Consider the following 13,840-nt stretch of genomic DNA (forward strand, 5'->3'; position numbering starts at 1 on the left):
GTAAAGGACAATATGTGATAATCAAGGATGCACTCCCTTTGTCCAGTTACAGACATGAGGGCATGTCCATTCCATTTTCCTTATATATGCAAGCTCCACAAAGGCGGGTGGTCTTCTCTTAACATTCACCAGTGTATTTCCAGAATCTAACCTGTTAGCACTGTTGGCACTCAATGATTCTAACACTCAGCATTTCTGTGGTCCAGCATCTGCTGATTCACACCCAAGGCTCAGACAGTGTTGCTTAGATATTTATGTTGGTAAAGCTAGCTTCCTTTTTGGTTTAACTCAAAAAGCAACAATCCAAAATAAAGACAAAATTCCAAATAAAATATTTTCCGCAATCACAGAGGAGCAGAAGGACAATGGTTAATTGGCACCATACCTTTTGCTGGAGTATCATGTTGTTTTCTTCTCAGAAAATTAAATCATTTCTTATTGTTTTTAGATCCAAATATATAATTTGACATTGTTTTTAGATCCAAATATATAATTTGACATTTAAGGTTTTCTAAAAAATCTATTTCCCAGACAGGTCCATTTATGCTTAATAAACAAGTAGTTAAGACCTCTCCATTTGAGATTATTACTGCTTTTAAAAACAGATGATGAATGAAGAGCCCACAACTGAACTAAAAACTTATCTGCAGTTCCTAATCCCCCCAAAGCTCTAACAACTGTAAGGGTTTTATTTTTTGTTTCTTTGTTTTTTAATAATCCTTTGGTGGCAAAACTTACCTGACCTCCACACTCCCATTAGGGCTGTTACGTATTATAAGGAAGATATACTATATTACTTTTGTAAAATCTGGAAAAGCCTGAATTTCAAAACTGTGGACTTGCAGCTCAATTGAGGTGAGGACCCAAGAGATTAGAAAAAAAAATATGCATATATATATTTAAGTACAAAAGTTAGGCAAATCACAATCTCTATAGCACTTATTTCATCATTTGGAAAATAAGGAAGTTGTACTAGATGATCTGTAAAATGCTTGACAGTAATTAATTCTAGGATTCTACCTGATCAATTTATTCCTGAAACACATAACAAATTATGTTGAACTGTGAATTATGTTGAATTTCTATAAAATCACAGGTGTTTCGCTTTGCCAATGTGTGACAAACATGCATTATTAGATGTGTATTTTTAGGTAACTTAACTCAGGTTCAGTACCTGCCGTGCCAAACACAGAAGATATGTCTTCCATAATGGCCTTGTGGATATTGGAATGAGAAAGGATAAATGCAAGTGTCCAAAATGCAACCTTAAAAAGAAAAACATATATCAAAAATATAAACTTCTTTGAAGGTGAACAAAAGCATATTTAGTATTAACTATAGAAAAGAAACAACGACAATGTTTAAATTAATGTTAAGAGTAGATTAGTAAAGAGCATCTTTGAAAATAAGTAGATTTTATGAACAGTAGAGATGTTACATATTTGTAAGAGGTCAGATTTATAATTTTATTCTGTCACTCTAGCTTAACTATATTATTTAAAAAGATTAAACTGTCTTCACTAAAAAATGAGGAAAGTAAATGTTTATGTTACTAATAAGCAATATGCAATATTATATAGGCATACCTTAAATATTCAAAAGCAACAAATTATGACACGAGATTATTAATCTAAAACAAAAACATTTTAAAGATTTAATTTCTTTAAAATATAAAAGGATTAGCAAATTTTACATTCTGCAAATAAAACACGACTGTTTTAAATAAACCCAGGAAACCATACCTAAAACCCCATAAACTAAATTATGAAAGTATTCAACTTGAAAAATAAGGTCATTTTACAATGGAATCTCAATTGAACATAGTATACTTGCACGCTTTCTCTACTGGCCAAACAAAATTATTTCATATCTCTTCTCATTATGGTATTATAAGATAAAATTATACTGCTATACATCTTAAAAATTAACTTTCTACTCAGATGTTTTTGCTTCTATTTTTAGGTTATGTAATAAAGTAAACCTGTATAAAAACATTGAAAGAGGTTTGGATTTCCCTTTCATTATTTTCTATAAACATTTATTGCAAAATCAGTTTCATCTAGGAAAATCAGTCCTGAAATGACTCTGGCAGTACCTTGCGTAATTTAAGTCTTTTTGTCTCTTTTATGAGGTAACATTATACACTTTTAAATAATCCCAATACTCCCCTCTGTGGTCAAAAGAAGAAGAGCAATTGTCTGAAAGGGCTCACATCACACAAGTTCAATACTGTTCATTGTTTTCTTTTTTGTAACATTAAATTGATAGTGCAAGGACAAATATGGTACTGTTTACACAAACTAGGTGAACGGGAGAACCAAGACACCTAAAATCCAGAGATTTCTGGGGCATTATCTAGATTAGGAAAGATTTACCCTAGAGAGTATCCAGTTCATTTTTACCGATGAAGAAACAGACACTCAGAGAGATCTCTTATCCTGCCTCCCCATTCAGGTCCCCTTTCTGCTATTATCTATAGATGAAAGTGCTGAATTATTGGATTTAATTAAATAACCACTCCATATTCAATGCATCTTAGTTAAAGAGTCAGAGTTCAGGTTGGAAGAAAAAAAATTTAGTGACAATGCATAGATTTTTCAGTTACAAAAAAGAGGGTTCAGAATTTTATGTGCCTAAATATATTAATAGTTTTAGAGATTCATTAAAATTGGATAATACTTATTTTTAAGACAAATACAAGGAATTGAGCTAAGCTACAAATGGTTGTACATAGTGTTGTTACCATTTTGAATGCTTCTTTTTTCTTAACAGCTTTCTCTTTTTAAAAATGTTATTTTTCTACGTTTAACAACTAAGGCACTTTTTAAAAATAAGAAAAGGTATGTAAAAGAGAATAGTTAATAAAAAGTTTATATTTATTACTGAGTCAATAAACAAGAACAAATGACCTTGAGGTCTTTGGGCAACCACATTTGGGAAAGGCGTTAAAAACAGCTCCCAGCAATACCAATTAGTATTTTGCCAAAGGGGTCAAGTCCATGGTTACAGCTGGGCAAAATAAAGAAGAGCCACCTGGTTCATTGAACTGCAGAAGCAGCTATCACAATGCCTTTCCATTGTTTTGGGAGGTAAAAACAAAGGTGAGAAGGGATAAGGAAGAAAGCTCTGTGTTTGTTGTGTCAAAGAGATGAATTGAGCATGTTCTTCGACATCATTAATTTATTCATTCAAAAACAGATTTGACAAATATTGAACGAGTCTCCATAACATGCCAGATGGTTTTCCACCAATCATGGTCCACACAAATATGCATATAACAGTTTCTGCCCCAAGAACTTTCACATTAAGTTGGGGACATGAATACACACAGGAAGAAAAAATAGTTAAATGTACAAGAAAGTGAAAGTGTCAACACATGTTACAGACAACAAGTGCTGTGGGAGTTGAGAGTTGGATGGGGTGGTGATCACAACTGAAAGTATTTAGAAAGAACTTCAGAGAAAAAGCAGATAAAACAGGCAAAATGTCAGTTTTGAGATGGGTTTGGAGAAATATTCTGAAGAATTCATTTGGCAGTCAGAAATTTCTTAGAACTTGGAATGGTTTTCCCCTAGAAATAATTTCATAAATTATGGTTAATATTTTGGGCCACTCTACCAAAGTTTACCTGAAGCATAATGGAGCCTCCAGTGACCTGGTACCAAGCCCATCTGACTCCTGAGCTCTGAGTCTCACAGGCTTTGAGGCAGAGTACAAAATTAGGAGAGAGGAGATAAGGATGTGATCTGGGCTCCAAGAAAGGACAAGGTCCCACCACCTACACCCCTGCAGGGCTTCAGCAGCTCTCTCAGCAGTGATGGAGGTCACAAAACCCAGGACAGCAGTGGACACTCTCACTCAGGGGCCTCTGAGCAGTTAAGCATTTGGAAGCCAGGACAGTCTATGTTCATTATTAATGTGTCATTGAGAGTAATGATTGACTGAAACTAAGGAGACAATTTTTGTAAGGGAAGAAAACTTTTATTGAACACCTATGCTGAGCCAGGTACTGTTAGCCACTTTCCCTTTCTTACCAAAATAATCCAAACAGCTAACCTTTGAGGTAGGAAACACTAATCCCACTTTACAGATGAGGACACTGAGGCTTGGAGAGATAAACAATTGACCCACTGTCACCCAGTGCTGGGAATTGGCTCTGGAACTTACTCTAACCTTTCCAGGGTCTCTGCTCGTACACCAGGCTGCCTCTTGGAAGTGCCAACAAAAGCCAGCGAGATGGAACTTTCTCTAATCATCGGACACTTCCTTCCTGAAATGAATGATTTAAAGCCTTTCAGACCAGTGCCAGGAACAAATTCCAAAGAACTGACTTCCCCTGTGTCAGATCAATGGGGCTTTGTGTGGCTTTCTTCCGGGGGATGTTTCTAGTGGGATCTTGAAAATTAATCCTCTGACAGGAGTGGCTGTTTTGTTGCTGCTTTGGGAGTTGTTTTGATGTTTGCTTTTCAATTTTGCTATAGCTTAATCAGTTTCCAAGAAAATTATTTAAAGAAAAGTCAGATAATAACATTAGTGGTACACAGAGAAGGGAACAGGATTAGACTATTTTTACTTGACCATGCTGGATGAAATACATATTCTACCAGCTGACATACATTTGAGTAGAGAGGCCAGAATTTCTATCTCTGCTCTTTACCCACTAAGTTTTACAACAAGTTAAGGGAAAACAGAATATCAGTAATTACAAAGCCTTTAACAACCCAGGCCTGCAGCTGTAGGTGAAATTGGGACAATAAATAAAAAATAAATAAATAAAAACAACCCAGGCCTAAGAAGAATAAATAAATAATACTTAAAACTTCTTCCTTATTTTTGTTATAAGACAGAGGAAGAAAAATGACCACACTTATCATTAGAGATGGGTTGAGCACTCCTGTTTAGTAAAAAAGAAATATATATATATATATAAAAGGTTACCCTTTAATTTCAGATAATATAAGTAGCAGCTTAGGCTAACATGAGAGCCTCCTGACCCAGAAACTGGTATGCATTGAACATGAAGTGGCAGACAAATCTTATGGCTCTAATCTAGCTTATGACAGCTTTAAAAAAAAGAAACAGTCAAAAAAAGTCTCTGCTCTCTTTAGCAGTATTCAGAGTTCCAATTTCACCAGCACCATTTGTGGGGAAGCTTATGGGACCAAAAAGTCACATATTGCAAATGGGAATGGTGCACACAACAGGACCAAGGGAGAGAAAGAGCTAACATTCATCGGTACCAGCTGGTCTTACCTCATTTAGTTTGTGAAGAAACGAGAGTTATGTTTATTGAGTACCCAAGTCCTAGGACCATACTAGGAGTTTTGTGTACATTTTCCCCTTTTTACCAATAAGGAAATGGAGGCAGAGAAATTTTAAGTCACCGACACGAGATTCTACAGCTATGGCTGGATATATGTCTGGATTCAAGCCCGATTCTACCTGGAACTATCCACTTACCTATTCTCTCTCAAATAAAAGGTTGAGACCAATCCGTTTTCATTTTTTCAGCACCAATACTAAGCACATTGCCTGACACACAGAAACTGCTCCATAAAAAGGTGTTGTCACAACTGATCCCTTTCAAAAGGCAAGCTTTTCCTTCATGCTGTTACACAGAATTCACTCTGGATCTCTGCTTTGCCTCCTCTGCGTAATAACCTAACCAGATTTCATTAGGTATTCAGTTTTGATTTTCATCTCACAACTGAATCCACTATAGTTTTTTTCTTCTCCATAAGTAAGTGAAAGAACTACCAAAAAAAAACAAAAGAAAGAAAGAAAAGAAAAAAAAAAGAAAGAAAGAAAAGTGAAGGGAAAAAAAATCAAAGGACAGTAGACAGCAAGGTAAGCCATATTTTATCAATATACTTACAGGAACAGCATTAGACAGAGAAGCCCAAAGCATTAACAGCCCATAATTGGGACAGTTTTGTTCATTTGTTATCTTCTCTACAATATCCATCACAGCCTGAAATAATGTCTGTTTAAAAGAAATATTGTCAAACTGTAACTATGTGGCAAAGATGAATGTTAATAAACAAAAGATCATGCATTTTCCTTAAGACAAAATATATTACTCTTGTCATTCCTGGGCTTTGCAGTTGAGGTATGCTAAGGGATTCACATACTTACAAGCAGCACCGTAATCAAAAGTACGGATTCTGGAGCTCAACTGCCTTACTGCCTTGGTTCAAATCCCAGCTCAGATATTTAAGAGCTGGATAGACTTGAACAAGTTACTTTAATCTCTCTGTGCCTTGGTTTCCTCATCTTTAAAATGGTCATAATATGGTGCCCACATCATAGAATTGTTGTGAGAATTAAACGAGTTAGTACCTATAAAGTGCTTAAAACAAAACCTTTCAGAGGGCAGAATTCACTTTGGATCTCTGCCTTGCCAAAGTGTATTGGTAAATCGAGTGTTTTCATTTCTTTCTTTCTCCCCCAACCCCTGTCCTATTTTTAATAAATCTCTGCTCTTAGGAAAATGCAAGCAACACAAAAACACAGATCTCTGGAGCATTCAGGAGAAACCCTACCCCCACACATCACGCAGATTCTCAGCCTCTACACCATGAGAGAGAGAGAATTGCAATATATTATAAATACTGCAATACTCTAAAACCATGCAGAGTATTGACGTTTGACTTGAATGTGGCAGCTCAGAGGAGAGCCCTTCCAAGGCCACCTACTACGAGTGCTCCCAGGTCACCATACAAATTCCTTTAAGACATTTTCTTCATGGGGAAGTTTCCCCAGATTCGCCTTTGCCAATGGTTCACTTCCTATCATGGAAAAGAAATTCAGGCACTATAACATTTTCATTAAGTTACTCGTGTACTTTTAATCTTAAACAACTCAGGTCTAGGTGATAAAAATAATGGGAGCTAGTATCTATTCACTGCTTGCTAAGGGCAAGTGCTTGACAAGTATTTAAATCATGTCAATCCTCACTACAACGCCAAGAAGCAGATACTATTACCTTCATCACTATATATGAGGAAACTGAAGCACAAAGAATTAGGGAATTTTGCCACGAACATACAACTTGAAGATGGTGAGTTGGGATCCAATGCCATGAGCCTTGCCCTGGCTCCAGAGCCCACACTCTTATCCACTCTGTTATACTGCCTCATTGGAGACACAAACCTTAATTCTGACTTGTTAGGAATTAAGAGAACTGCATTGTATCACAATGTAGTAGTTTTTGCTTCAGATCCTATCACTCAGAAAATAACTTTTAAAACACTAGCATATAAAACACATGATAAAATAGAGACTGTTGCTATTACTTACTAAGGCATGTACTTTTTCAAGAGAAATTGACTACTGTAATCCGCCAGTTTTCTGGGTTTAATAATCCCCAGGTTTTTTTGGTATTAAAGTTATTATGAAAAATTAAGAAATTACTTTATAAAATGTGTAAACTATGCCTGGCACAGGGTAAACACCTCATAAATGTTACCTGATGTCTCACTGTTATTGTTTTTGTAATAATAAATCAGCAGAATTGAAAATAGTTTAGATATGAATTTCATTTACCGCTGGTCTCTATCATACTTACAATGCATGTTGTTATAGGACAAAGTTTATACGTCATGAAAATCCTACAGATTCATTTCATTATTTTGATATGTTGTGGTGCAGTCATAATTTTAAATGAAAATATTAGTTTAAAATATATCTATAATAACATGGAAGAAATCACATTTTCCATTTATGTGATAAAATATGTATATATTTTTTAAAAACGGGACAATTTTTACTCAATCTTCTGCTTCATTAGGCCACTGAAATCTACTTATGCAGAAGATAAAAAAATCTTCTTAATTTCTTTTTAACCCACTTTTTTTTAACAATGGGGTATAAAAATATAAGCTCAGTGTAAACACTGCTAGAGGAAAACAGAGAAGCGATACACCAAAATATGAAATTAAACTGCTCATGAATGTTCAAGCTGAATTCTCTCTCAAAGTCTTAAACACTGGATTGGCCTCAGCAAAGTTCAAATTCTGTCTGTACTCAAACAGGGAGTTAGAATACCTATGATTTAAAATTCCTCATTTCTTCAAAGTAAGAAAAATAAATGTTATTCTGGAGGTATTATCAGTAGGGAATTTTAGCTGGGGATTTAAAAACCCCATTTACTAGGCCCATAGATTACGTATCTGTCTGGGTATACATTTTATACACATACACTCATGCCCCTAAATTCTGCAAAATAATACAAACAAAAAAGTGTGTTTGTCTGGGTTGTTTTTAAGACAGAGACGTTAGATGAAACATAGTTTGTCAATGAAGGGCATTCAGGGTAGCTTTCTGTTCTCTTTATTCAGGAGGGAGATACCTAAATGTTCACATCTTCCTTTTTTCTAAGGCCATCTTTCTTTCTAGTTTCAAGCAGAGTTGTTTATGACAATTGCTGTACAATTAAAAACAAACAAATAAAAACTTTTGATGTCATCTTTAAATACTGAAAGATTGCAAATGATAACAACAATGATAAACTCTTACCTAGTCCTTACTATGTTCTGAGTACTTTATAAAACTTAAATCATTTAATCCCACAACTTTATGAGGTAGGTGAGGAAACTGAGGCCAAGAGGTTAGGTACTATGCCCAAGGTCACACAAGTGGTGACTGGCTTTGAGCCCAGGCAGTCCAGACAATGTGAAACTCAGTCTCAGAGGGTGGACTCAGGCATCAGATAGTTTTTAAAGCTCCCAGAGGCGATTCTAATGGGCAGCCAGGGCTGAGACCCATTCACGAGCCAGCATCAGAACCACCTGGAAAGCTGGTTGGACCACAGATGGCTGGGCTCCACCCCAGAGTCCCCAGTTGAATGGTTCCCAAGTGATGCTCATGCTGTTGGTCTACGGACCACATTTGAACCACCACAGATCTAGAATAACACGTAGGGCACTGACTCCTAGTGCCTTGCTTTTAAAATTATACCATTCTACCTCCTTGCATTTGAAGAAACAAACAATAGCAGGAATGGCATCAAGAATAAAGTCTACTTTGTAGAGTTTTATTTTCCTTCCCTAATTTTCCATTACTCCCATTTGTCACTGTTGACATTATTGATGATAATATAGAAATCAATAAAGAATATCAGAATCCTGTTTTATTTTGGTGTTTGTAGCCTTAGTTTTTTTCTTATGTAGAATAGGATTAATACTTACCTCAGTGTTGTGAGGATATAATAATAAAGTATTGTATCTAAATATGTCTGGTACAGTGCTTGGCATAAAAATGGAATCTAATCAATCTTACGTTTTTCAGCAAAAATATACTTTAACAATCATAGTTTATTATTATCTTCATCTCATATATTTTAGCAACAAAAGGTAAAAAGTACTTACCATGGAATTACCTTTTGCAGATTTGTATGTTTTTATATCTGGAATGTTTTTTTCAAACAGGGCTAGGAACCACTTTTTAGATTTTGACCAGTTTCTACATGAGAAAAAAATATGTAAAAATTGATTTGAAAGCACTTTAGGAATAATAGGTCACAGCATAAAAGCAGGGAAGGTCTGTGGAATTAGAATTACATCTCTAAATTTCTTCTTCCTTTTCAGGTAGAATTTCATGAATGGTCTACCTTCAGAATCATTAGTATACAAGGACAATTGAGGGAACGAGGTAAACACCTCTTAGTGTCTTTTGTAAATACATGTTTGGATTCCTATTGGGCTGACACTGAATAAGAGAACAGGCCCACAACTTGCTTGGTCTGCTTTTACTGTGGCTGTTGGAAATTGTGGGAGGATGAAAACCCAGCATGGGGACCAACTGCTGGGTTTAAGCCCGCTAAACCAAACTGGCTATAATCTTTTTAATCTTTTCTCACCAGTCTCCACTGTAGACTGCTATGATCTGAATATTTGTGTCCCCCCCAATATCCATATGTTAAAATCCTAACCCCCAATGTGACGGTATAAGGAAGTGGGGCCTTTGGGAGGTCATTAGGTCAAGAGGATGGAGCCCTCATGAATAGCATGAGTGCCTTATAAAAGAGGCCAAGGAAGCTTGTTTGCCCCTTCCCCCACGTGAGAACACAGTGATAAACTGGGAGCCTCCAACCTTGAAGATGACCCTCACCAGAACCCAACTATGGCGGCACCCAGATCTCAGACCTCCCAGCCTCCAGAACTGTGAGAAATCATTTTCTGTTGTTTATAAGCCACGCAGTCTATGGCACTTCGTTATAGCAGCCCAAATGGAGTAAGACATAGAGCAGCTGCCAAGAAATTTAAAAATCATGCAGTTATGTTGCATGTGAACCACTTTGCAAACACTTGTCTGAGCCAACTGTGAGAAATACATTTGATCACGCCCACTTCTGCCTCAGAGAGAATGAGGATGATAATGTCTGACTCTGAGACTGCTCACACTCGGTGATTTAGCATGGATCCAAACTGCAGAACTGCAGTAATGAATGTGATAACAATAAGCTGTAAATGGGATAAAAGGCCACAAAATAAATTCTTAATCCCATCTCTCTCTCTCTCTCTGTCTTTGCTCATCAAAATAAGAAAAAGGAAGTATACCTCTCTTCTTTAGTTCTACCCTCAATTCATAGACACCCAAAAAAACCAGATCATAAGGAATAGCCTCTCTCCTACTTAAACTGCTGTTATTGTATCTACTTAGAGGAGAGAAACGACAGGATGTATGAATTTCTCATAGGAACTTGGTCAATGAATTAATTATATAATTCTCTACCTTAGGAGGTATTCTGGCATCTGGGACCCATACTCAAAACCTTCATCATAAGCTTGAAAATGCTGATAGAACTCTTTGATTTTCCTCTCATTTGTAGGAAACAAACCTTTATTAAATAGTACATTCACTGTGACTGGATAAAGGAGATGCCTACAAAGACAGAAACACATAGCAAGTCAGACCCAAAGACCAAAGAAGAAAGGCACAGGATACAAAAGAGGGCATTATTTAATAGTGCTACTCATGTATTAGGGGTAGATAATATGTGACAGATTCTCTTGGGAAAAAGTCACTGTTAAGTTTTAATATTTGCTTACTATGGTCTAGATAATTCAAGGAGAACTGAAATTATGGTCTTATTTACCTGAAGATTTTTAAATGCTTTCTAAGCAAGCATATTAGACCCTGACAAATATAAGATGATAAACAGAAATAAATTGAATCAATATAATTCAACAAGAATTTACTTAGCAAATAATATCAATAGGTAAGATACAGTCCGTGTCTTTTGATAGCAGCACAAAAAATAATCAAAGAATCAAGGGCAGTATTAGTCACCAAATTTCCTAATTTCACACAGGATTCCATAAATTCAAGCTATTGCATAATGAAATATAGTACTTATCACCAATAAATTTTACTGTAAGTGAATAAAATGATTACTGTGGTATCTATGAGAAAAACAATATCACAGATTATTAACATGCCCTAGATTAGTAATACTAAATATTATTTATTTAATTTTTATTTACCATCCCTTCAGAATCTCCTTCCCCAAAGTTTCAAAAGTATCCAAGAATTTGCTTTGTTTTGTTGTGGAATATTGCACGTGCTTTAGCAAATTTTTAAATTTGGTTGTTTCTTTTCCCCATCTCCCACCTCCTCCAGTTTCTGGACCTTTAACAAAATGTTAAATGTTATTCTGTTTCATGAGTCAGAACTATTGAACAGGATTCCACTGAGATGCCTCGGGTAACTTTAATTTACTAAATCTCCTTATGCATGTGGAAATTTTTTCTCATGGCTCCTTTGCCCAGCCCTTAACTTTTCCAGAAAGTTTCAGAATGTGGCTAATACTCTCTGCTCTTTCCCGTCTTCCCTGTCTCTTTGGAGGACCCTGGGGCTCAGTTCCGAGGCAATATTGACATTGCCTTCGCCTCTTAAATTTCACAAATATCTCCTGGACCGTTGTCATCCACTTTAGGATTCCATTCTCTCCCCTGTCCTGTCAATGTCCTCTCGTTCTAATAATCACAGATTGCACTGAATGTTTCATCAAAATTCTGATGGATGCATGACAATTATAAGAGGTAAATCCATGTAGAGTATGCACAATTGTATGGACTGACTAAAGAAAAATTACTGTAAATGTATTACAAAGATTGTACTGGCTTATTTGCTCATCATAAAATAGAAATGCTAAACTGAAAATTGCCCATTATTTAGAATTTAAAACATTAAAATAATCTCTTTATAGCCTACTTAGGCAGATTTCATTACTCCAACAGATAATTTTTAAAGTCTAATATAAAGGTTTAAAATCTCTTTATTCCAAAAAGGCAAAATGAAATCATACCAATGCAACTATTTATCTGTTTACCTTACTAAGTTGTTCAGGTCCATTGTCCCATGAGTGCCTAAATTCTCCAGTTGTTCGTGTAATTCTTCAGTCATTTGTCCAGGGAATTGATAGAGATTGACAGTCCCCATTTTCCTTTTCAGTATAACATTGAGTTTTTCATGCAGTGTTAAAAAGATGTTCTTTGGGATTGATGCTATAAACAGAGAAAATTATTTTCAAAATAAGCAACAACTCTTTGAAGCATACAGTCAATATACCTCTACTACTATTTGGTCACTAGGGACTATAGCCAAAGTCTTCCAAGCACATAGAATCACCTCCTGTGAATAAAAGTAGATAAAGATTCAAAGTATACCTCGAGATAGTAAAAGTCTAAGGGGTAATTCACTTTAAGGGATGATATATAATGGTTGATTCTAAGAGGGCTGGTATTTCCAGCCCTTCCCCCTCTAAATCCAGGTACATTGAAAACACATAGTATTTTACATATCCCTGCATTTTCAGAAGCTGTTCTGTCTGCTCAGAACATTCTCTACTTTATCACCCCATCTCTACCCCCACCGCTGCTCCCACACCCCTACACCCATAAGCTACTAATTTCTATTTACCCTTAAGTGTCTTCTTGAATATAACTTCTACCAGGAGGCCTTTCCTAACCCCGTGAACAGTTTTGACCCCACCATTTCCTTTATACTAGTGTTCATGCTCCTTCCATGATCCAGACTCCTGGTTAGGTTGGGGTGGCGAGACTGAGTGAGGTATTTTTGTTTGTTTGGGTTTTTTTAAGCTTATTTCTTTACATTTTTCTTTGATCTTATTTTACTATCTTTGAAATAACTTTTTCAAAAAATAATTTTGTATTTTGTATTTCATCATGCTATTATGTGTAGATTATATTTTGTTCAAGTTAATTAAAAGTAATTTTTACATTTCCTGAGCATACATCTTCTCTATGATGGGGGAATAGATGGGAAGAATTGGAAGGTGGCTCAAGAGTAAATACTAACATATTTCATCTGTTAAATAAAAATATTTAAACACAAAAGTTCTCAGGGGAGGTAGAGGTGAAATAACTTGATTATTTCCATACACCTCTGATAGGTAGGTTGGTGTATTTTTTCTGAAGGGATATGTGATGATACAGATCAAAAACATTCAAAATATTTGTATTATTTGATCTGGATCCATGGTTCAAATATCAAAAAGCACTAAATAGTCAAAGAATTTAACCAACATGTGATTTTCTTGGAAGTAAGAAAAAAAAAAATCATGCTATTGATCACTGCTAGCTTTTAAAACAAACTTTTTTGTCTTAATAGCAAGAAATGCACAAGAGGCTACATGCAAAGGAACCAGAGAAGAAAGAAAGAGAGAAAAGAAGCCATAGAGAGTAGAAGCAAGGGCAAATATTGTGAAAGTAGAGAAAAGAATCAAGCACAAAATGAACCAGTTCTGCATTCTCACAAGGACAAATGGCATCAGCACACACATTTGCAGCCTGGGAAGAAATGAAGACAGACAACC

General features: G+C 35.7%; 1 protein-coding gene across 1 annotated transcript in view; it reads right to left on the minus strand.

Moving 5' to 3' along the window:
• LOC123632914 (24-hydroxycholesterol 7-alpha-hydroxylase) overlaps positions 1-13,840 on the minus strand; it is an 88,763-nt gene that overhangs the window by 70,539 nt on the left and 4,384 nt on the right. Inside the window, exons 3-7 of the mRNA XM_045543676.1 lie at positions 12,335-12,509; positions 10,735-10,884; positions 9,369-9,462; positions 5,876-5,983; positions 1,175-1,265 (exon numbers count right to left, since the gene is read on the minus strand). Of these exons, the coding sequence (XP_045399632.1) occupies positions 1,175-1,265; positions 5,876-5,983; positions 9,369-9,462; positions 10,735-10,884; positions 12,335-12,509 (618 nt within the window). The remainder of the gene's footprint in view (positions 1-1,174; positions 1,266-5,875; positions 5,984-9,368; positions 9,463-10,734; positions 10,885-12,334; positions 12,510-13,840) is intronic.

The sequence above is a fragment of the Lemur catta genome, chromosome 2 (assembly GCF_020740605.2).
Source record: "Lemur catta isolate mLemCat1 chromosome 2, mLemCat1.pri, whole genome shotgun sequence".
NCBI lineage: Eukaryota > Metazoa > Chordata > Mammalia > Primates > Lemuridae > Lemur > Lemur catta.